Source organism: Sphaeramia orbicularis, chromosome 21 (genome assembly GCF_902148855.1).
Source record: "Sphaeramia orbicularis chromosome 21, fSphaOr1.1, whole genome shotgun sequence".
NCBI classification, from domain to species: domain Eukaryota; kingdom Metazoa; phylum Chordata; class Actinopteri; order Kurtiformes; family Apogonidae; genus Sphaeramia; species Sphaeramia orbicularis.
In genome coordinates this window covers 49,466,121-49,491,172 of record NC_043977.1, presented here as the reverse complement: position 1 = coordinate 49,491,172, position 25,052 = coordinate 49,466,121, and the positions used below count along the sequence as shown (strand labels likewise).

The window sequence follows — 25,052 nt, the reverse complement described above, 5'->3', positions numbered from 1 at the left end:
TAGATCCACTGTGATCTGTAAGTTGTAATATATGTGTAAATGATAAACTGAGGCATAATACTGTTAAAAATGCACTTATTTTTTTAAAGACATTTCATGTTGTTCAGATTTTTAAGGAGACTTTGTACATGTAAACATTTTCATAATGTAATTTTACGTTTTTTCAGTGTTATCAGATCATACTGGGCTAAATGTGGCCCCTGAACTAAAATGAGTTTGACACCCCTACTCTAAAGGGACTAGTTGCTGTCATTACATCTTATCAGCCCACTAAAAATCATCAACAGTTGTAAGTCGCTCATTAAAGCAGTGTAACTTTTTAATTCACAATTTAAAACAATATTATGTGCAAGTGTAACATTCATCACCATCCAGTGAACTCTCCTGACACATAAACACTTTGGAACCTCTTCACACAAAAAACATATAAAAAAAATGCATATATAATCAAAGGAATTCCAAAAGAGATTCATCTGTGTGGTAAAAACCCAAATGGTCTTTCCTGATGAGATGCTCTTGTGATTATAAAAGCCTTGCAGTATAATTACATGTGTATAAACCTAAGCAAGTGCCATGCAGTTGAATTAGAATAATAATCATTAGCTGTGGTAACCTGATGAAGGGTGTCAGAATGTCTCTTTTCCGATGTTTGTGACAACTTTATCAAGGTTCAGTGTGTGACGTTTAGTGATATCTGGTGGTAACCTTTACATAACAGGTGACGGCACCTCAACAACCAATCCCACACATTAAATAGAAAATGGAACATAAACTCTGCTTTGAGCTACTTAAGAAATATGGTGACACAACATGACGGACTTATTCCATATGTAGATAGAAATGAATGAAAGGAAAAAAAAAAACATTTCAACATGATAAATATTATATTCCATTCAATCAATTAGAGACTCATAAATATGACACACTGAACCTTTGAAAATACTTTACACTTACCTGCGTGTCAAAAAGCATTCAGTTCCTTCTACAACCTTAGAATTCAATGGTCTTGTCACCATACATACTTATAATTTTACCTAAATACATTTGTTATAGATCTTTTCCAAAAGCAATGAACACAGCTTTGACCCAGCTTTACTCTATTATGATGAACAAGATGAAAAATTGGCAGTTCTTTGAACATGTGGTAAGCCTGCATTAAGCCTGGCCGGGCTTCTGGAAGTAGCGCTTATACAGCCCTCTTGCTAGTTGGACTTCTTCAGCCCAGGTAGTGTCAGCTCATACCTGGTGAGAAAAAGATGCCATATTTCTTTAAAATGACACCTGAACCATGTAATGGACTTTTTCCTCATGTTAAAGGTTTACTATCGTCACCTTCCTAAAATAACTGCCTATATAATTTATTCATATTTTTCAGGAAATACAAAAAACTTAAGCAGAAATTAAGTATTTGATGATTTAGGCAAAAAAGTAATTTTTGTCAAAAAAAAAGTAAAATATATAAAATTCACCTGTGCTCATACTAAAGTTTTCATGGGGTGTTTTTATTTTTCCTCAAATCCAATTGTGAGCAAGGTACTGCCATCTCTAAGCTAATGTCTTTGTGACCTACATCTTTGTCACAGACTCTACACTGGTTTTTATGTATCAGGGGCTTTGAGAAACTCAGGAGCAAGTATAAGCACTTTCATGAAAAAATGACTAGTGTATATATTCTGATGTTTTCCAACAGCAACAGTGTTTTCCACTAGCTAATTTTAGCTCAGAAATGGAGTCAACTAAAGTCAACAAATGACCAACTACCAGCACTAAATATATGCCAACACCATCTTCATGCATCTGGTAGATTCCAGACTTCAGTATTTATTTTTCTTGAAAATGTTTTACTTTTACTCTGTTTCTTTCTTTCTAGATTGGTCTAGTAGAAAAACAGGACTCCTACCATTCTGTAATGCCTTTGGCTAGATCCAAGTTGTTCAGATTTATCAGTACCTGTGGACAAAAGCAGAATTCAAAACAAGCGAAACATGAAGTAAAACCCAGTGGACTAATCTGCAGTTCACAAAACCAGCAGTAAACAGTTCACACATCAGCCTTTCAGCTGTACTCTACACAACTGTCATGGATGTCTCTGTCATACATCTTCAGTTAGCAGTAAGAAGTCATCATCAATCACAACAAGCATTTCCCACCATGCCTATGTCCTTCCTCTCCCGTGTGTGGAACATCCTGCTGTTTTTCACAGCCACATCCAGCTTCCTGGTTTTTGCCTCTTCAAGTGACACATCAAACTCAAATCTGTGATTACAAAGCATTGGCAGAAAAAGAGCGCCATAAACAACCTCAGATGATGAGGAACAAAATACATCACTATATAATAATACTAATACTAATAATATATATACACGCATACACATACACACACACACACACACACACACACACACACACAGACAAACAGGACCTGTCGTTGAAGACTGGATTGACCGTCCTCTTCTTCACGTGTGTCTTCTTTCGGTGTCTCCAGGACTGGTCAGGGAGCAGATACAGGCGGACATATGAGTCTGTTCCGTTCTCATTGCAAGGGAATAAATTCCTGAAAGAAATGGTTATATGTGTATGAGTTATAATAGAATGCAACTACAGGGGTTGGACAAAATAATGGAAACACCTAACACTGTGGCATCATAGAAGGTGTTTCCATTATTTTGTCCAACCCCTGTATGTAAGTAATTGGCAGATTCTAACTAGTGATGAACAGAATCCTGGCACCCGGGGTCCCTCTACTGTTGCCAAACATAACTGTATGTGTTAACATTTGTTAAGGAGCTGACATGACTTGAGGGTGTTTATTATGACACTTAGTGGATGTGGTCTGTGTTTTCAACCATTCTTCAATCTTCTCCAACTCCACCCACTTGTTTCATAAAACAATCTATGACATCACAGAGGGTTTTCCACTATTTATACACAGTCTGTGGGTAAAACCTGCACAAACACTTAAACTAAACCTTTCATTGCCTCACATGGTTCTCCATAAGAGCCTGGGATTCTCTGACCTGATGTCCCTGAACTAGTCCTGTTCCACATGCACACCTGGACATTCAGACCCACATCATCCCAATGTCAACCACTTCCTAACTTTGTTGCAGTTTTCAGAGTCATCCTCATCCTCTTCTTCAGACTGTTTTTTATTTTTTTAATTTTAACTTTTCCATAAACATCGTTCATAAATGAGTTCATAATATGTAGAAGGGAAATGCAGCTGGTGAGTCACAGATCACTCTAGTGTTAAAAAGTGGTATAATGGTGGAGGACTAGCTGGGTAGAATGCTAACGGCTGTAGGCGTCTCTGCAACACAAACTACTCACGTCTTTAATCATTTAAATGTTTTAAAACAGAAATATTAGAAATTACACCTGTTATTGGTGTATTGGAATATTCTGAACAACCTCATTTTTCTCTCTTTACCAATCTTCCAAGTGTTCAAAAACAAATCATACCAAGCTGGATTTCTCTCCAAACAAGACAACTCTATGAGCTATGTACAACAGAGGTACCATGTGAATTGCTTTTCCTTTTACATGAAGTGTCCTGGGATTCAAGATAATTTTTGTTGAAAGAACTGAGTAAATTTCTGCTATTATTTGCTGGAAATCATTTGTGAGTGAGGGTTTTTGCCATGTACCTGCAGGCATTGACTAGTATGATCAGTTTGTTCCTCAGGGTGGCGTATCGCACTGTTAGATGGATCTCTCCAAGGGAACCCTGATATTTTCTGAGGGCTCTGTAATGATGAACACAATTGATATTTGATTATGTTTGGTTAAATCAGGCATATATCAGTTGCTAGAATGCATACACTGAAGTAGAAGAGGGCATGTACGAGGGGGCTTCAAAAAGTCAGTGGAAAAATAGCTTCGACATGGTTTAAATCACACAGCCCTTAGTCTTACACAGATGGACTTAAAGGCTGGTATCAACACTTGCAGAAGTGTATTGACATAGATTATGTCAAATGTTGAAAAATAAACGTCATAAACAGTTTTTTTCAACTTTCCTTTTTCCATGAACTTTTTGAAGCCCCGTCGTAGATGTACTGACACCAAAATATCACTTTATTACATCCTGTCCCAACTTTCCAACCCATATTTCCAGCCAACTCACTCTGGATACGAGGCTCCGTCTGAAAGGTCAAAGCGTGAGGAGGCGATGGAGTTCTCTGACAGGAGGCTGTGGGAGTCGTACCGACGCATGTTTGGTGTGGAAGGTGATGACTGGCAGGTTTCAGAGGCCAGGAAGGAACCACGACGGTGGACTAAGTAGTCATCAACTCCATTCCCGGTTGGAGATGGGAGCTGGGCAGCTGGCGTGGCTTCAGCGGACAGTGCAGCAGGGTGTGGTGTGGGGACACTGCTTCTTTGGTTCCTTTGTGGTGTTTTCGGTTGTGGCGGTGAACTGAGAATAATCTTTGGTGGTGGTTTTTCCTCAAAAAGAATCTGTGGTAGGATTGAAGACAAAAGTGTTGTCAGTTATGAATATAAAATCTAATAGCACTCAGTAGTTGACAAAAATTTGCATCAAGAAATGCCACAGTTCCAGTTATAGCAGTAATCATAGTTGTAACAAGGCTAAGCTAAGTTTGTGATATTTCAAGAAAGCACTCAAAATGCTAGAATAATATAGATAGAATATTTTGAAGGAAAATGAATAATGTTACTAGAATAAAGTTGTAATACTTTGAGAAAAATATCAGATTACAGGAATAAACTCCCAATATTTTGAGAGAAAGTCCTAATAAGGAGGTAATAGTGAAAGTTTAAAATTACAAGAGTTGTCAAAATTCTCAAGTGAACCAAATATCGCAGCCTGAGTCTTTTTGTATTGATAAATTACACAACAATAAATATGGCTTGTGGTTTACATGTTATGTGATGTTATATCAGGGGGGTTCAACAAAAATCACCAGAGGTCCACCAAGTCAAACCTCTTTTAGCTGAGGTCTGAACAAGTTCAAATAATAATAATAATAATAATAATAATAATAATAATAATAATGGATGGTGGTCTTCAAGGCATTCAAAGTGCTTTACATTTTTTATCCATCATTCATTCACTCTCACATTCACATTGGTGGTGGTAAAATGTTCCCACTTTTAAAGTAACATGTTTTGGTTTGAAGGCTCAACCAACCATAATAATAATAATAATAATAATAATAATAATAATAATGATATGGTAGTAGTGTTTGAGTTTATTCATTAAATGAGTTCCACGTAAGGAACCTTTAGTTTTCATTTGGGTTTATTTTCTCACAGCACACCATAATAACTTAAATTTTCTGCAGATCTCACCCATCTGCCTTAGCTTGTTACGAATATTTCTATGCCACCAGTCTGTACACAACTTTAAGTGGAATAACCATGACATCGACTCCAAATGAGTCCTTGTGATCCTGTATGGGTTTCCACAGGGAAACCATTGTGGTGAACGAGTGCCTACCCTGAGCGTGGCCTTCAGCTTGATTTGGCTCGTGGCTCCAGATCGCTCCAGCATGAAACGCTGGTCTAGGCACATGTTGGAAATGTTAAAGAGACGACTCAGGGGCAAGTTGAGGGTACCAAGCGGAGTCTTCTTATCCTGTTCTTTCACCTGGACAATAACAGCACAAAGAAAAATGAGCCTAAAAGCAGAGAAAAGGTTCATGTTATGCAAACTTTTGTTGGTGTTCTTCCCTGTGAAGTTTCTGTAAGTCTTTGACCTTAATTTGTGAGATAATCACATGGTGCTATATGAATGAAACTGAATTTGAAGCTGTCTTTTTCTTTGATGCCTTTATTGCAATAATGTCATTTATGTTATGTACAAATGTATAGAATTGTAGAGAACCAACGTGACATAACTAATTGGATTTTCACCTGTTGTTTGGAATCATTTTTTGTATTTGGGTCACCTCTGTGTTGACTCTGGAGTGGAAGTGGTAAAGGGTAGAGGGGTGATGGGTGACCGAACGGTGTAAGCTAATGTAAGCTTAGCGACATAGTGACAGGGTTAAATGTGAACAGGAACCACTGCCCCAGGGGTCACGTGTCATTTGATCTCTCTTTCTCCTGTCATCTCCATACTGTCTTATGAAGACAGAGTAAGACAGATTTAGGGTAGAGAAATAAATAAATAGTAAACTGAGTACAGTGCTAATATTTGAAGAAAAAACTCAATCATAAATATAGGAGAAAATGTGGAACTCATAGCCGGCTATTTTCCCTCTTGGTCAAAATAATCTTCACATGCTACATCAGCTGATAGATAAGATTATAGCTCTGTTAACTTAACCCTGTTTCAGACAGAAAAAAGCCACAGTACAACCGTGGATAAACAAACAGCAACTTAGCAAAGATAATAACATCCCATAATAACTTTATACCTTCATAAGCCTCATAATCAAACTCCCCCATGTAGAAAAAAAACGCTGACATTTTACCCTCAAACTCCATTCTTTATATTTACAGCTGTGTCCAGTGGTGAAAAACAACCACAGTGCTCTAAACTTTTATCATTTTGTCACTTCCTTTGACTCCAAACGATATTTTGTAGTGATTCTCATCCCATCTGATCCCTTTCTGATGCGTTGGTCAAAGATGTGAGTAACTCACCACTCCCTCTAGTGGTATAGACATATAAGCCTGTCAGTGTGAATAAATTCACTCAATATTTGTACAATCTACATCGGTGTCTTGTGTTAAGTTCAGAGGTCCTTATTCTAAACGCTAGTGTTAATTTTAAGTCATTTTTAATGTCTCAAAGTGTATATATATATAGCCCCTGAGTAGTGAATTACATGAGAAATACTGAAATTTATGACAAAATAGAACATTCTCAAAAAAATAAAGTTGCACACTTCTGACAGAATCAATATTTTCTTCACTATTCTCTCAGACTTAAGTTGCTAACTTAATAAGCCAAAGGCTAAACACTTGTCTCCTCAGTGACAATATAAAAGCCTTTCAGCCAATCTGATAATCTGATTTCTTAAGTGGAGGCTTCAGTCTACCTCGTTTCAATGCCTTTGCTACCCAAGTTTTCTTGTATATTTGTAACCTCACTGGAAATTTAGGACTTTTATGATAGACGTTATTATAATGTAGTTTGTGTCTGTGGCGAACCTGGACAATAAGCTGCTGTGTTTTGATGTTATGCACAAAGAAGGTGAAGCCCTCTTCCCACACTGGGTCTTTGGACGCGTATACAGTCTGTGGGCAAACAACACAATGATTGTGATAATTTGAACAGAAAAGCTATAGAAATTCTCAACTGCATGACTTTTGTCACCACTTTTAATCAAACCTGTTAAAAATGGAGAGTTGTACCTTGCTTTTCTGGACATCTTTATCAATAGAAAATTCCACAAAGGAATTGGGGTTAGGAGTTCTCTTTGTGAGCTGAAAGGAAAAGCAGATCAATGAGACAGGGCATGTATTTATATTTTTTTCAGTTAACAATGTGAGAAAAAGGTGGGTAAGTTGTTGAATCAGGACAAAGCTTGTCCTTACATGCCTACCAACCAGGAAACAATGCGGAAGATAGTCCATAAGCTTCCACTGTTGTTGAAATTTATAGTTAAGATCTCAAATGTGGCAAACTCTTTTTAGTTTTCATCCATCTGAAACATTACAGAACAACAGCCTGCAACTTCCAAATGAATGTGTAGATGTCTTCTTTACATGACTTACGGAGTTTTCATTGTCAGTCCCACCAAACTATGAACAGATGATGTTGACACTACACAGTTCTGATCAGCAGAGGGCAGCCAAAAACAGTAGAACATTCTGACATTTAACTCGTCTCACCCTGAACTGAATTTTTTTTACGTCAAAATCTCAAAAAGTGGCCCTAATAGATATACAGATGGAGTTTTACATAAAAAACACTGTTTAGATGGTGAGATTTAAGTCTACCAAAACATAATCTGTTGCATTGACAGCACTCAATGATTTATCCGTCAGTTTGAACGATAGTCCACAGAACGGTTACAGATTGAACTGTTGTTTACTTTGCTCCTTCATTACACTGGTAAAGTCACTCTGAATAGGCCTTTGCTTAAGGAGGAAATCTAAGAACGAGAGCACTAGTTGGTAAAACACACCTAGAAAATGACAGGCATGCAGCCGACAAACAGGAAATACCAGCCAAGCAGAGAAATAATCACACCTGGACAAGGCATTTGAGCTGCCCGAGGCCTCTGTCTCACACAGGGATACAAATGGACTTTCTGTTGAGGGGAAACTACCTGCTCAAAATGAAACATTTGGCACATTGGAATGTACTTCCTTGGTATCTGTTCATAAGGACATGTAAGATGTCTTTTCTCAGACACTACTATGCATGTTTCACTTCCATCTTTGAGAGTGCAGGGAAAAAGTATTAAAGGACATGAAAATCAAGTCTAAGAGTCCGGTCACGTTGAAGCTGTAGAGATGTCTTCAGCGACCCTGAACAGATCATGTAAAGATCACAGTTACAAGGACGTCACATCTGGGACTTCCAGGTGTGTAGTCTTTATATTTATGTATGTTCACCATCTGATACCTCAACAGTTTTACAACAAACCGCAATGTTCTTGCCAAGCAAAAATATATTTTAAACTAACAAACATAATATGTGTTAATGATGGAATAATTCAAACAGGGTCCAAATATTGCTTGTCTCTTGCTGTTGACTGTAATACAATGAGGCACAATCAGAAAGAATACGACACCACACACACCTCTTTGTAGCTGACAGACCACAGCTGACAGTTTCAGTATTTTCATTTTTATTTCTTCTACACCACAACTACAGTTAAACTGTCTGTCAGGAAATAAAATTATATGCTCTAAAGGTCTCACTCATCAGCTGAGCTAGCTGTCAATCAAAGCCCACACAGCTGACAACACACATTTAATTCTGTACAACTTTAATCCTATTTGTAGAATACCTGTAAAATACTTGATGTATTTTGACGGGAAACTATCCACAGCCTTAAAACAATGACCGGGTTTTTTATTGGAATGCAACAATTTCCAGTTCACTACTTAGAGAAAAAATAAGTCCAAGTGTGAGTATTATTGAATGAAGAATGAAACCCCTTCTTCTCATGTTTGACACATTGCTTTTTATTGTGCTGCCAAAATGTAATGCTTTGATTATTTAATTTTTGTAAAGTGTCTAAACTCTTGTCTTACCCGAGCTTCCTTTGCCTGCCTCCCATGTTTTTGATGCTGGGTGATCTCACTTTGGTCTTTCTGGAGACAAACACAAGAAAATATGCCACCAAATCCATATGGCATAAAAGGGACAAATTTGTGTTACTCCATATTGCGCCGCCTGCTTTTAACATCAATCCTGAGTACATGACACTTACCGGCAGGCTGGAGGCACTGTCCAGATACACTGCAAGCATTGCACAAGCAAGACCATCATCAGACTGAAAGAGACATTATAGAACTTTAACTTCAACCGTGTGCAGACACAAGAACCCACACAAGTGTAAAAGCACGGAGAGAAGGGAGAGCTCTAAGTAAAACTGAAGCTACCTTCAGGAGTATAATAGTCTGGATCTGACTGTCACAGTGATATGTGCATTATGAACTCATGTGCAGTGTTATTCATTTATTATTGCCCAACTTTGATTTATTGATGGCTTCATTAAATGATTATTAGTTTTAATCTACCCACCCTTAGCTTTTATTTATTGATTGTTATCTTCTATGCGGTGATTATTGCTTTTATTTATAGATTGGACCTTTATTCATGGTATGTACACAGCATGGCCAAAAAAGTCTCACACTCTAATATTTAATCTCAGCCTTATTTAGCCTTTAGCTTATACTATGGCATGTATTTGCTGTGGCATCATTTCAATAAGTTAATACAATGTCACAACTGTTATTTTTGTTGTTTTTTTGGACACATAACGGTGCAGAACCTAGACCCAAAAAACTGAAGCAACCCCAGACCATAACACTGCCTCAACAAGCTTGTACTGTAGACACAAGGCATGATGGGTAATCACGTCATTCATTTCTCTTCTCACCCTGATGCACCCCCACTCTGGAAAAGGGTCAATCTGGAGTCATCAGACCACATGACCTTTTTCTATTAAAACACGGTCCAATCTGTATGCTCTCTATCAAACTGATGGTTATTTAAGAAATAAGAAGCTACTCACTGCATCAGTTAAAGGGTCAAAGAAGTTGTTGCAGCTCAGACTTACTAATCACTAAAGTCATTATCCAGTGGAAGGATACTCCTCATTTGGTTTGCTGAATCCATGTTATGACTTTTTTTTTTAGCCAAGTATGTACACAACACTACTAAGCCCAAAGCGAAATACCCAAGAGTACAATGAAGTCTATAATATTGCATCATACCTCTTTGAGAAGGCTTGAATCCATCTGAAGGGAAAGCCATTGGAGTTTGAGATGAATTTCTCCAGTCTGGGCGCCCTCCAGGGTAAACCACTGTTACAGAAGTTGATCCATTCAACAAAGTGGTGTTCACATAGACACTGGATTTAAATCTTGAAAATGGTGAGTATTTTGGAATGTACTACAACGTTATAAAAAATCATAATGGTAAATATTTGAAACTGTCAAATCACTTCCAAAGGTCCTGCAGTGCTGGAAATCATTTTTGCTAATACATTTTTCTAACTGAAGAACTGCCCTCTGTTTGGGATGAACCACTCTATTACACCTAGAACAATTAACCACACGTTACCTGATCCATTTCTTTCTCTTGCTTCACCTCTCCAAAGTCAATGTTAAACCTATTGCAGAAAGAACAGAGATATTTACTGTGTAAAACTAAAAATCAAACAAGTGAAAAAGTAGGCAGAGCTTACTAATAACCCCGCCTGGTCGCACAACACTTTGCCCCTCCTGCTTACTCATACCGTGCCTACATAGGGATTAATTTTAAGTCTTAACTTTGAATTTTTTCATAAAATGTGTAAAAAAAATGCAAAAATTGGGAGAAATTGCGAGGTAAATGTAAAGATGATGTGTGAAATTTGAAAAGAATCAGGTGAACAGTGTCTGAGAAATCGTTTGAACAAATTGTCCAAGTTGAAATTTTCCTATATTTATGAAAAATCCAAGAATTGAAATTCTGCCATCAAACTGTGCACTGCACCTCTCCTAGTGGTAAAAAACATGTGTGTCAAAATTGAAAAGCATTGGGTGAATAATGTCAGAGAAACTGGTTGGACAAAAATCTCGGTTGAACAGACAGAATTCCTGGTATATCTATATACCATATACCAGGTATAATATTAACAATGGCAAGCAGAAAAGCAAAATATGCATCTTTTGCACAACATATTCTTTTAAATATTTTTATGGATCATTGTCCATATGCGGATGATACAAATAATAACAAATGCAAAACTAACTCCCCTTCTTCTTTGGTATACTGGACTTATCATCTTCCATTTTCCTGCTGGACTCTAGGCGTGTATGTCTTCCAGAGAACTCAGACCATTCCCTGATTTGAAATGATTCGAAGTTCAACTGAATGAGTGAAATGTGAGTTTCATACCAGATTACTAGAGAAGAATTCAAGTATGTACTTTTAAAAACACAAACAAGTTCATGATAATATCATCTTTAACCCTAACCTCACTCCTCAAATGACAATTATTATATGACAGAATCAGAGATGAGACTTGTGTTGACTCCAGCAGCTTCAAGCCTACTGCTGTTATCAGATGGTTTACCTTCCGAGGAAGTCATCTTTATCTGTGTCTTCATCAAACACCTCCAGCTCCAGCTCTTGTCCTGGAGCCTCATGGACGACAAACTGCATGAAAATATAGAAAATGAAGCCCTTAAATGATCCATGCTGCAGTTCAGTAAACACGCATTTATACCTGTGTAAGTCATTTGATGACAGTGTGAGTGCGTATGTGTCTGTCACTTTACCTCATAGACCTCGTTCCATTTTGGGTGCAAATTCTCCTTAATAGTTTTGCTTTTGTAATGTCGGTTGCCAACTCGGAGTGTTGCATAGGGGTCTGATTTCCCCTTTACTATGCCCAACATGTATGTATCCTTAGCCATCAGATCTCTGGCCTCCAGCAAGTGGACCCTCACCACCCCCTGAGGAGCACAACAAAGTGACAATGAAATACACAGCACTGTCAAATGGAGGAAAAGGCTGTACAGTGCAATCCCTTGTACATATAAACTCAGTCATTAGGACATAATGTCAATTTAAAGTGGATTTTCACACTTTGTCACATTAGATGTAGTGTTTCATACAATAATACTAGTTGAGGTGTTCATGGAGGAGCTGACAGTGGTAACCAGAGGTCTTTGACCCACAATGTCATCCATTTTGGTCAAAACCTAGAAGATGGATTAAAATTTACCCTCCCAACCAAGCATCGCCATCTGATGCTATTTGCTCAACATTGTTCACTTTTTTTGTTGAGTCTTTGCCCACACAAGATTATATGTCATCATTTATATGCACAATGCATTTCCATTGTACTTCTAAAGTGAATAGGAGTGTGTATTGGCAAGAATCTGGCAATACGACACAAATCACAATACTAGGATCACGATATGATATATCATGATATATCACAATACTGTTAAGAAGGCAATTTTTTGTTTGTTTCTTTTTTTTAAATGATTATTTCCTCAAAGAATTGAATCACACCAGAAATACTAAACACATTTTTATTTGATCAGAACAGGATCTAATGCTACATCACAAAATTTTCCTGTGTTAAAACTTCAATCATGTTTTACAGACATTACAGTTTAAGATCCTGTTCAAATGTTTATATTCTATTAGTTCATAACCAACATCAGAACATTATTTTTGTGCAATCCCAACAAAGGAACTAACATTATTTAATAAAAGAGTGTTAAATAATAATAAATAAAATATACACAAAAAACAAAACAAAAATGAACCTCCACAATATCTGCATTTGAATAAATACCTAAAAATATTGATACAGTATTTTTTAATATCAATACAGTATTGTGAAATTAAATATCGCAATATATTGCAGAACCGATATTTTCTTACACCCATAAAAGTGAAGCATTTCTATTTGACAGAAATGAATTAAGCACATTTTAAATGCACTGGAATTGAAATATTAATGCATATCATACATACACGAGGCAGTGGAAACCTCATCTGGTCCATTTTGACCTGGTCTATGAGTGGAAAACACATGCGGTTTGGTAACACCATGAGGGAAGCAATGATGTCCATGATGGCCTCCTCAGACAATGAACTGGACACAAGGGATGAAAGAGCATTATATTCAGAACATTAAAAAAAAAACTAAACTAAAACACTTTTAAGTCCCAGTGGAGAGGATGAGCAGAATGACTGTCAGCAGGTCTCCTGTGGAAACTCACCTAAAGGCAGGGCTGTCCAAAAGGTTAGTGGTCCCAGTCCAGTTAACTTGCATTGTCTGAAAAAGTTTGAAGTATTGAAATTGAACTCATCCCATCCTCACATGAACTAAACACAGAAATCTAATGAACAGTTGTTGCTAGACTGGATCTGCTAGTAGATAGCACGATTGGTTCAGTTACTACATTGAAACGAATATTAACACTGCTGCCATGCTAATACATTATTCACAATTAGTGTTTCTTGTTAATAATAATAATAATAATAAGAATAATAAGAATAAGAATAAGAATAAGAATAATACATTTTATTTACAGGTGCCTTTCTTGGCACTCAAGGACACTGTACAGTAAAACAGCAAACAGAAGAGTATAAACAAGCAATAAAACAGAGTAAAAAAATAAATAAAAGGGAGGTTAAAAAATTGGACAATGGAGTTGTGATCACAAAGAGAAAGAGTTCCTAAACAGATGCGTTTTGACTCTGGATTTGAAGAGAGGGTGTGAAGTGACGTTTCTGAGATCCGGTGGCAAGGAGTTCCAGAGTTGGGGAGCAGAGCGGCTGAATGCTCTGCTCCCCATGGTGGTGAGACGGGCAGAGGGGACAGTGAGGTGGATGAAGGAGGAAGATCTGAGGGCACGAGAGGGAGTGGCAACATGAAGGAGGTCAGACAGATATGGAGGGGCGAGGTTATGGATGGCCTTGAATGTCATTAGAAGGATTTTAAATTCAATCCGGAACTTAATCGGGAGCCAGTGGAGCTGTTGGAGGCAGGAGTGATGTGGTGAGTGGAGGGGGTCCTGGTGATGATGCAAGCAGCAGAGTTCTGAATTAATTGAAGTTTAACACCCTACTCCTTTGATGAAATCCAAAATCTACATATATGGTTACAAATACGTATGGGTAAAAACCACAGATTGTATGTAAATACTGGACAAATCCTCTGTGACCACAGATAGATTTGTGAGTTTGTCAATTTTGAAGCCTAAATATGTGTGACATGGCCTTAGCCTTGTTGGATTTATGGAACCAAGTGGCTAGAGTTTAAGAAGACTAAGCTGAAACCAAAAATTACTGAAAACACAGACCACATCTACTCACCGTGTCATAATAAACAACATCAAATCATTTCAGTTCTTTAATACATGTTAACCCATGCCGTGTTTGAAAAGAGTAATGTTGTGAAATGTACAAAAACACTAATTATGGCCACCTGACCCACTTAGCAGGCAAGCTGACAGGCTATATGATCCAATATGAATTAATTAATTAATTAATATAGCTAATGCAGCTAAGTTATGCTGGTTGTTGTCATAAATCACCGGTAAACTTCATGACACAATCCTCTGACAGTCTTATTCCTATAACTTCTCAAACACATAACAGCAGAGCTGCCTGTTGGGGAGAAGAATAAGTTTTATTTGATAAATAAGTCTGACTCAGAATCCAATCTAACACTAGTAAAACAGCATGGAAGATGCTGACGGCACGTACCTGTCACTCACAGTGACCACTCCCATAATGAAGCAGAACATTTAGATTCAAAGCTGCGTATGACTTTTGTCACCAATTTTTCATCAAATCTGTAAAACCCGAGTCATAGCCTAAGCATCACGAATCCGTTCGTCTTTCTGTGATTACACACCTGAATCACTTCCCTAACAGCGAACAACTTCGAAGTGTACTCCATCACAAGCAGTCCATTTGTTTACATACCAAACCAATATGTCACTCTGGCCTTTTCGGAAATTTTTTTGTAAAGTGCATTGTGGGAATGGGAATTCCATGCAGCCGCAGTATGTCTGCAGCAGCAACAAACATGGAAACGGCTTCATTGCTTCTTGCTGCTGCGGCTGCGTGGAAGTCAGAAAAAGCTCAAGTGATGGTTTGGTATGTAAACAAATGGACGGCTTGTGATGGTGTGTTTTCACCCTAAGGACTTTATCTTTGTCTGAGGCCTGTCTATGAGCTACTACTGACATTAAGAAGCAAGCACTTTGAAGCAGGTTTAGTTTTGAAGTTTGTTTCCTTACTTCCAGGCCTCAACTCTAATACAAATTAGAATTGACGGGTACTCACAGGGCGGCGAATGAAGAAAAACGTGACTCCTCCCACCAGCGGAACTTGACCAATCAGAGGCTCTAAAATGACTCTCAGCATCCCCTGGAACTGGATGACATAGGACAATATTACTGTTCTTCGAAACACTGACTATTATCTTCATATCCATGTTAGGCTTGGTGATCCACAGCGATAAATAACAATAGTTATCTAATTCAGGAAAAATGCTAAAACAAAAAGAGGAAAAAAAAGAAAAGAAATTCCTACTTTAAGTCCTTTGACACCAGCTGTGATTGGAGACTTCACGTCTGCATCGATGTCCACATCACCATCATAACTGCAAAGTGAACAGTGTTGGTGAGAGGTAAATGAGTACATGATGTAGGGAGCAAACAAATGTCAAATGACAGCACACAGGCTAAGCAGAGAAATGTATCCAACCTTATTTTCATGTCCAGAATCACTTCTCTCTGATCCACCTCATGGGTTAATGCTCTCATTCCAGTGATCCTGAGGGGCTAGAATGAAGGAAACATTAGCAAAACCACAAACAAAAGATACTGTGGTTAAATGGAGTGTATTAGCGACCAGTCTCTCTGGCACCTGGTCTATTAGGCATCAATGCTATTAGATTATGTTAAGTTCATAGTTATGTTCATTGCGTGTGACCCAGACCCAGATAAGCAAGAGGATATTGACAGACAAAGAATGAATGGGCAGTTGAATTTAGGACTACTGTTGACAATGCAGTATTATGACTTTCTGCAGGGCCTGCAGAGAGTTTGGACATACAAAGCCCAACGTTGACCATTGTAAGGACCCCTTGGCCACCCCTTTTGACAATGACAGCTGTCCTGTTGCTCCCTGCTCCCCTGCCAGTATGCCTATACCCCCACCTCATCTGTGCTTCTCCTATCAGCCCCCATGACCACGCAGTGACCCCAAAAGTCCTGAAAAATGTAGGTCAACTTTGCCATCCAAATATGATGCATCGACCCCACCTTGAAAATGGAGTGAAAATGGAGAACTTGTCCAAGAGCTCCCCAAGTTGCACCTAAATACCAAACATGCAGGAGATCAGATGATTTGGTAAAGAATCGCACTGATACAAAGATGGACGCTACAAGGTACAAGAAAACCCCTGCAGCCATCGATGTAGGGGTAAACTACTTATTAAAGAGATGCAGCCCAACGGATACTTTGGAAAGGTGAGGAAACAGATACTTTTAGCTTGTGTATTTGGGAGTGCACCTTTTGAGAATATTTAAATGACTACAGTTACAGGGTGGGGAAGCAAAATTTACAATGAACATTTAGTTGTTTTTTCTCAGCAGGCACTACGTCAATTGTTTTGAAACCAAACATAAATTGATGTCATAATCATACCTAACACTATAATCCATACCTTTTCAGAAACGTTTGCCCATATGAGTAATCACTAAAGCAAACGTCAAAGAGTGTGTGATTTGCTGAATGCACTCGTCACACCAAAGGAGATTTCAAAAATAGTTGGAGTGTCCATAAAGACTGTTTATAATGTAAAGAAGAGAATGACTATGAGCAAAACTATTACGAGAAAGTCTGGAAGATCCTATTAAAGAAGAATGGGAGAAGTTGTCACCCGAATATTTGAGGAACACTTGCGCAAGTTTCAGGAAGCGTGTGAAGGCAGTTATTGAGAAAGAAGGAGGACACATAGAATAAAAACATTTTCTATTATGTAAATTTTTTTGTGGCAAATAAATTCTCATGACTTTCAATAAACTAATTGGTCATACACTGTCTTTCAATCCCTGCCTCAAAATATTGTAAATTTTGCTTCCCCACCCTGTACTAAGGTTTATAGCAGTTGATGTATTGATCAGGGTGTCATTACTTTACATCTTAACCAATATGCACCTGGGAGGGGAGGGTGTCATCAGAGCACATTGACTATCATTTCACTTTTCCTGGTCCTGGAATTATTAACGGAAAAAACTCAGAGATATATAATGTTACCAAATGACAGGGAGGCATGACAAGATGTCAAGCAATGTCCTAATAAACTCTTACTTTCACACAGAGTCATAAGACCTTTTGCCCAATAAAAAAAAACAAAAAAAACAACACAAACACAATATACATGAAAATGTGAGCTTAATGAGTGTTTTTCCTGGTTCTGTTTCCTCTACAGATAGCAGGCAACACTTCCTTTCCTGTTACTCATATTAAACCACAGCCTATTCACTAGAATAAATGTAGGCTATCAGTCAGGATTAACTACAAAGTGTTGTGAATTACTGAAGACAGAATTCATGGTCATGATAGCCTTCAATTGTCAATTCTCTCTGTGTTGTTGTATCATATTCCTTAAATTTATCTGCAAAATTTGCACTGTGAAACCACCCTTTCCCCTCTCATACAACTGTGGCCACACATTTTTGCAATACACAAATGCACACAAATAAATGTCATTTATTTTATAAATAAAAGTCTTTGAAATGTATAGAATGCTTATAATTTTTCTTCAACGTACCTTAGAAACATGTGGAATACAACATGTATTCAAAAAAAACCCCAAAAACCTTAAGCTGCAGTTTGCAAACGCAAAATTTATGTCACTGCCAAAACTTTTGGATATGACTGTATTTGCCTCACTCACGATGGTGACTCAGGTTGAGAAGAGACCAGGTTATGTTCACCTACACACTCCTCTAGTTCTACTGCAGTACAGTCCTCCTTCTGCTGCCTTGTACTGAGGGAAAAGTATGACTAAAACCTACAAATGTAGTCACTATATTACTGTAACAAGCTATGTCTGTATTCATCAGGTGTGTATATGCACAATGCGGCTTTGAACTAATTTGTGTTGATTTAGTAAAGCTGGCCCAAAAACTCCTCCTTGGTTAGATATAGTCACTAAGACTACTTCGGTAGGTTTAGGAAATCATTACAGGTTAAAAGTAAAGGTAAAAATACACCTTTCACAATGTTAACTACATGTTATAAAGCTCACACATGCATTGTTTTCTACACCACGGCACTGGCAAAAACCTTGACTGGAAACTAGACACAAGAGATTTTTATTCTATTCTATTTTATCTTCTTGTTAAAATAAACTTAACTAAACTTATACACACATTAGTAATTAAATTTGGTTTCCTCTTCAGAAACAAATCCGCTTTCTCAGTTCATACAAGAAAACGATTAATTTCTGCTACTTTACCTCCGATGGATTATGGTGGTCTCCTTTTTATGAATGCATCTGAAAATCTTTTAAAAAAGCTGGACACTGTCTGCTACTGTGCTTTACGTTTTATGATTGGCTGTGGAAATCGTGTTCACCACTGTACTTTTTATGATACGGCTGGATTCCCTCTGTATGTTCACAGGTGGTCTCATTAGTTGATTTTCATTTACAAATGTATTCTCAGGCTCCTCCCATCTTACCTCTGTACTTATATGCAGATAAACCAACAACAGTATGCTCTGCGTTCGCAGAAAAACATACTGATGGTGGTTCCTAGAGCCAGAACAGAGTTGGTTAAGACTGCAATTCAATATGTTACCCCCTCTGCATGGAATACCCTGCAAAACAACCTAAATCTATCTGAACTTGTTACTATAGCTGAATTTAAAGCTATTTTTAAAGGAGTGTGAAATCAATGAGCTTGATCAATGCAACTGTTTTTAAACTTGCGCAAATGATTGTTTTGTCACTTTCGATTGTAAGTTTTTGTATTATGTGTTGATTATGTCTTGTCTTGTCAGAAACTGTGTGTTATGCTCCTTTTCTTGGCCAGGTCACTCTTGAAAAAGAGATTTGCAATCTCAATTAGACTTTTTTTACCTGGTTAAATAAAGGATATATACAGTAATTAAAAAATCCATGTAAATAAAGAAAAATAGACACTCACTACGTGTCCAAAGTGGACCTTGGTAAAGGTGAATGTTTTGAGTGCTTGGCTGGACTGCCTGACTGCCGGCTGAATAATCGTTCTAAGGAGCTTCTCCATAAACATCCCAAAGAAAGGCCAGGCCTGCTCCAGCACCTGAACACACAAAACAAAACAGAGCTTGTAGAAACACCAAATGCTCACACCTTGACCAAATACCATTAATACTAGTACTATACTGCACATAATATTGCACACAAATTGCATTCAAACTGCACATAATATGTTTTTATACTTCTTTCTACAATATGATGTAAATAGTCTTGTGATGTTCATATTCTCACAGTGTGTTTTATAGATGCACATATTCAGTGTTTTTCATATTTTTATCTAACCGAGAACTACCTGTAAACAAAAGTTTGTTATGTGCACATAATGACAATAAACAATCTTGAACTATGAAACACAAAGACTATTTACACCTGATGCTGTAACTCACATGGGCTATGGTGCAGCAGTGGTGACACACATATGTGAGATAACCTGATTTGAACACTGTACCTTGTTGACCCAGTCCACCTTCTCCACATCTGAGAAATTAACCTGTAAAAAACAAAAGATTTAGTTAGTTGTTGATGTACCTGAGTAATAATCATGGAACCTGATTCTTATCCATCCCAAACAATGATGTTGGTAATGTTAAGCATTAAGAAGTAGGCTTTCTAATTTTAAAACAAAATTGAGCTTGTAATTGTTATATTAGGCAGCACGGTGATGCAGCGGTTAGCACTGCTGCTTCACAGCAAGAAGGCCCCTTGCATTAGAAACTACAGTAAAATAAAACCATTTAGAACTCCCTGAAGAAAAAAAGCTTCTTCTATAGGAGCACTTGTTTTATCTGTCTAATGGCCAAACATCCAGACAAGTAACAGGACCTTTGGCTACTGACTCTGGTGTCTGTGAGGTTCAGCAGAGGTTTGTCGTTTCATGCAAATTAAGTTCAGGTAAGATTTCTGCAGCTTTACATACTACCCCTCTGCATATCACAAGTAAATAGGGACAGTTTCAGTATTACAGATGAAGATTTGTGGACAATATGACATGTTTTGGTCTTCACTGTCTTACAATAGCAGCATACAGATGGGTTCACATTGACAAAAAGTATTTTTTTAATCTTGTGTATACACAACTTCTTACCTCATGTTGAGGAAAAAGATAATTATCTGGTTCTCACAGGATCTTTTTAAAGGGTAATAACTTGTACACGCAGGATAATTATCTTTTCACAACATGATCACACAGAGCCACACCTGATTTTGCGACCAGAGAATAAACACACCCTACTTTCCCTAAACCAGGTATCCTGATCCCATATCTGAAATCCAAACATTTTCAGCACATGAGCATTTTGGGGTATGAACAGGTCAGTATCCGTGAGCACCATATCACAGCAGCATTTTATATCTATAAATTCTATGTGACCAAAATTCTGATGGATTTCCATAACTGAAAAAAAAAAAAAAAAAAAAAATGGTGGAGTTCAAAGCGATGCTGGAAATTTCTCTGAACCCCATATTCCCCTCAAAGCTCAGCTCTCTAGAATTAACAACTAGGTATTCATTTGTTCAAGTGATGCAAAATTTCTGGGTACATACACTACTGGTCAAAAGTTTTAGAACACCCTAATTTTTCCAGTTTTGTATTGAAATTCAAACAGCTGAAGTCCAATGAACAGCCTGAAATGGTACAAAGGGAAGCAGTGAACTGTCAGAGGTAAAACAAAAAGGTAAGGTTAAACAAAACTGAAAAATAATATACATTATACAAAAAAGCGAACAAGAAATGGGTTAACAACTTAAAGCAGTTCTGCAGCAATGGACGTTGATCAAGCCTCGAGAGTTGGTGCTACCAATTCCTACAGGTGTCCCAACGTTTCTTAATTACTTACAACCCCCTCTGTCTGCATAAAAGTAGTGTTGGAACACTCTTTGGTACCATACCGTTGTGAGCATTATTTGAACTGTATTGTACTGCAGAAAGTAGTGTGTTACTATAAAAATAGCGAGGAAAAGGCAATTAATGAGAGAAGAGAGACAGACCATCATAACACTTAAATACGTAGGTCTTTCCTACAGAGAAATTGCCAAGAAAGTCAAGGTGTCAGTAAGTACAGTTTCCTTCACCATCAAAAGGCACTCAGAAACTGGTGGAAATGCTGACAGGAAGAGGTCTGGCAGACCCAAAGCCACAACAGAATCAGAAGACAAGTTTCTGGGAGTCAACAGCTTGCGTGATAGACGACTCACAGGACAACAGCTTCAAGCACAGTTCAATAGTGGTCGTAGTAAGCACGTCTCGTTTCAACTGTGAAGAAAAGACTTCAAGTTGCAGGTTTGATGGGTCAAGTTGCAGCAAGAAAGCCTTTGCTGAGACTTCAGAGTAAGAAGAAGAGGCTTGCCTGGGCCATGAAACAACACCAGTGGACTACTGAAGACTGGAAGAAGGTGTTATGGACTGATCAAACCTGCAACTGGAAGTCTTCTCTTCACAGTTGAAACTAAGACTTGCTTACTACACTGCTTGCTTACTAACTTCTCTTGACTTCAGAAAAGTTAGTGGAAAATATTTTTATATCTATATATGGATGCCAACATTAATCTAATGGACATCCACACTCTGCACAGGGCTCAGACCCTGAAGAGAACAGAACAAACCTGAGCCCGACCACCCACTCAACTCTAAGTTTAAGCTGCTCCTGTCAGAGCCAAGGTTTAGCTTGCCTAAATCAGGGGAGTCAAACACACGGCCCGTGGGCTAAAACTACCATTCCAAAGGTTCAAATCTGGCTGGCGGGATGAATTTGTGAAGTTCAAAAATTATACCTAAGATATTAAGAATCAAGGATGTCAAAATCATTTTACTTCCAAACTCCAGTCTCCAAACTTTAAACTGCCCGTTACTAAATGTTTTGTGCCTTTGTAGATTCATGTGTAAATGGTAAGGTGAGACATAATATTGTTAAAATTGCGCTTATTTTTCTGAAGAAAGTTCAAATCATTAATGTTATTCATTATTTTTTGTGAAAGCATAGTTTGTAAATGTAAACATTTTTTGCATTAAAACAAAGGGACAAATTTGGAGTTGTCATTATTTAGGCTATATGTTATTATTTAACTGGACCTGCCCGTTTGAGAACATACTGGGCTGAATATGGCCCCTGAACTGAAATGACTTTGACACCCCTGGCCTAAATGCAGGACAAACAGACGCATGAACTCCTTTGCTCCCATAGACATTAGCCTTTTAAATAGCACCTTGTAATTTATTACTGTATTATTAATTGTTTGAATTGTGTTCCTGTTTCCCTCCTGCCTCTATAATCATTATTCATCTATCCATATAGTTCTGATAGTGTTTATTATATAGTAGCTGGGATGGTAGAGGTTTCTATTATTGGCTACTATTACTGCAGTACTGTTAGTACTTAGAATAGTAGTATTAACAGTTAACTGATGACAGCTATGGGTATTTGTACTTATACTAGTAACAGCAGTTCCAGTTTTTAACAGTTATATTTCAATTTGTTGAGCCTCCATGTGTCTCCCCCTACCTTCCTCCTCCCCCACCTCTCTCTCTCTCTCTTTTACCCCAGCTCAAGGCAGACACCATCCTCCAGAGTAGGGGTCTGCTCCAGGTTTCTGCCTGTTAAAGGAAGTTTTTCCTCCCACTGTCACCAAGTGTTTGCTCCTGGAGGCTTGTGTTGGGTGTCTGTGAATTGGCTTAAGAATATGGTTTCGACCAGCTCTAAGTGTAAAGTGTCATGAGATAACTTTGGATTTCTTCCATGTATTGATATGTCATTTGGTGGATCTTGTCTTAATGTACTGCTGGCCCCACACAGAATTACCCCTCAGTGATAATAAACATTCTTGAACTCTTAAGCTCCGGTACTTTGGAGTTTGTTAAATGACAGAGTTTACGTGGCGTCCGCACCTTCTTCTCAGGTCGAAAATGTACAAACATTTTCACGCAAAGTTGATTTTTGCAGCTACATCCCAACGTGTGCGTGGAACATTGCGTATGACACATTTTCATGTATGGGCACGTTTCGTACGTGAAGCCCCTGGGTTAAAAAATGACAAATATTAATATTGTGACACTTGTTGATGTAGTGGAAGTTCCTGAACCTATGACACTGCTGTAAATATTACAGCTAAAGGCGGTACGAGGAAATAGAAGAGTGGGAGCGTGTGTGATACTGCCCGTGGAATCCTAAAAGCTTGGCCTGTGTCTTGTTCTTCGTCCACAGGACAAGGCAGCCCCATGTCATGTCAGAGTGGGCAGTGCGTGGATCACTTACCCACGATGCCATCTGTAAAGTACTCTGCAGCTCCTTGTCAATCACACGGGACTCGTTGTCCACGAAGTCGATGGCAGTTCCGATCCTGGCGTCTTTCCACTGGCGGTTCTTCTTCCACCAGGTGATGATGACCATGCACAGCAGCACCCAGCTGATACTGAGACCCAGGTAGCCCGTGGTGTACACCGGGTACAGCAGCAGCACGGCCCTGCCCATGTAAATCAGAAACTCCATCAGGATGCGGTTCACGGCGGACGGGCTCAGCCGCTCCGTGCTGCCGTGGACGGACAGGCTTTCCCCGTGGACGTGAGTGGGGCTGAGCGCGCCAGCCTGTCCGGGTCCGCCCGATGACATGGTCCCGTTGAGCCGGTGACTGGTGGGCTGGAATCCCCTTCTTTCACCTCCACACTTTCCCACCTCAGCTAAACAGAGCAGGGACACATACCGTGGGGTTGAGCCGGGAAACAGTGCGTGACAACCTGAAAACTTCCGTGTTTGGAACTACCAAAAGGTAGACACACCTGCGCCCACAGGTGGAGAGGGAGGAACTCCACCCGAAAAATGAATGCGTCAGGAGTGAATTAAGGAGGGGCCACTTATGTGTAGGTTTGGGCAGGGTCACTTCACTGGATCTTCCACAGACGTCCACTGTGGATTCACCATGTACGCATATGATGTTTGTCAGTTTTTAAACATGAGTGTCAAACTGAGTTTAGTTCAGGTTCCATATTCAGCCCAATATGATGTAACCAGTAGAATAATTATATAAAAATAATGTCAGTGTCCAACTTTTTCTTTATGCTTTAGAGTGAAAAAAGTAAAATTACATTATGAAAATGTTTACATCTACAGAGTATCCTTTAAAAATGTAAATAACATGAGCAAACATAACCTGAAATATTCAAAGAAAAATTAGTGCAGTTTTAACAATGTTATGTTCCAGTTTATCACATGTACGTTGCAACTTACCAGTGGATCTACAAATACACAAAACATTTAGTAACGGGCAGAATATTAATAAAATTGCACTTACTTCTTTGTAGACATTTCGTGTTGTTAATATTTGTTCGGGTTATTCTCATTTTTTGTGAAAGGATAGTTTGTAAATATAAACGTTTTTGCATGATTTTATGTTTTTACACTAAAACAAAAAGGAAAAATGGGGGTCGTCATTAATCATAGGTTGTCATGATAGTATTTTAGTAGTTCAGTCCACTTGAGGTCGAATTGGTCTGTATGTGGCCCCTGAACTAAAATGATTTTAACATCCTTCAATGTTAATATCTTTAAAGTAATTTTTGCATTTAACAAATTCAACCCACGGGCCAGATTGGACCCTTTGATGGGCCAGTTTTGACCCATGGGCCATATGTTTGAC

General features: G+C 38.3%; 1 protein-coding gene across 1 annotated transcript; it reads right to left on the bottom strand.

The window, feature by feature from the left end:
- Positions 1-149: 149 nt before the first annotated feature.
- On the bottom strand, positions 150-24,207 carry esyt3 (extended synaptotagmin-like protein 3). The gene is made up of 23 exons (XM_030124640.1): positions 23,675-24,207; positions 19,876-19,917; positions 19,336-19,470; positions 15,881-15,957; positions 15,707-15,776; positions 15,458-15,547; positions 13,381-13,436; positions 13,133-13,253; positions 11,920-12,096; positions 11,715-11,797; positions 10,718-10,766; positions 10,369-10,458; positions 9,360-9,422; positions 9,181-9,240; positions 7,327-7,398; positions 7,123-7,209; positions 5,462-5,611; positions 4,127-4,458; positions 3,648-3,746; positions 2,423-2,554; positions 2,151-2,256; positions 1,901-1,950; positions 150-1,242 (listed from the first exon to the last, which is right to left on the bottom strand). Exons 1-23 carry the CDS (start codon positions 24,026-24,028, stop codon positions 1,203-1,205), a joined length of 2,535 nt encoding a protein of 844 aa, XP_029980500.1. The 5' UTR covers positions 24,029-24,207; the 3' UTR covers positions 150-1,202.
- Between the last annotated feature and the right edge of the window lie 845 nt (positions 24,208-25,052).

What these genes read in the sequence shown, in the direction of transcription:
- esyt3 (XM_030124640.1), bottom strand. Translation starts at nt 24,028, where the DNA reads ATGTCATCGGGCGGACCCGGACAGGCTGGCGCGCTCAGCCCCACTCAC. An exon ending in AAAGATGACTTCCTCGGAAG is followed by an intron (nt 10,767 to 11,714) that starts GTAAACCATCTG and finishes TTTCTGCAATAG; the next exon opens with GTTTAACATTGACTTTGGAG. An exon ending in AATCCAGTCTTCAACGACAG is followed by an intron (nt 2,257 to 2,422) that starts GTCCTGTTTGTC and finishes TTGTAATCACAG; the next exon opens with ATTTGAGTTTGATGTGTCAC.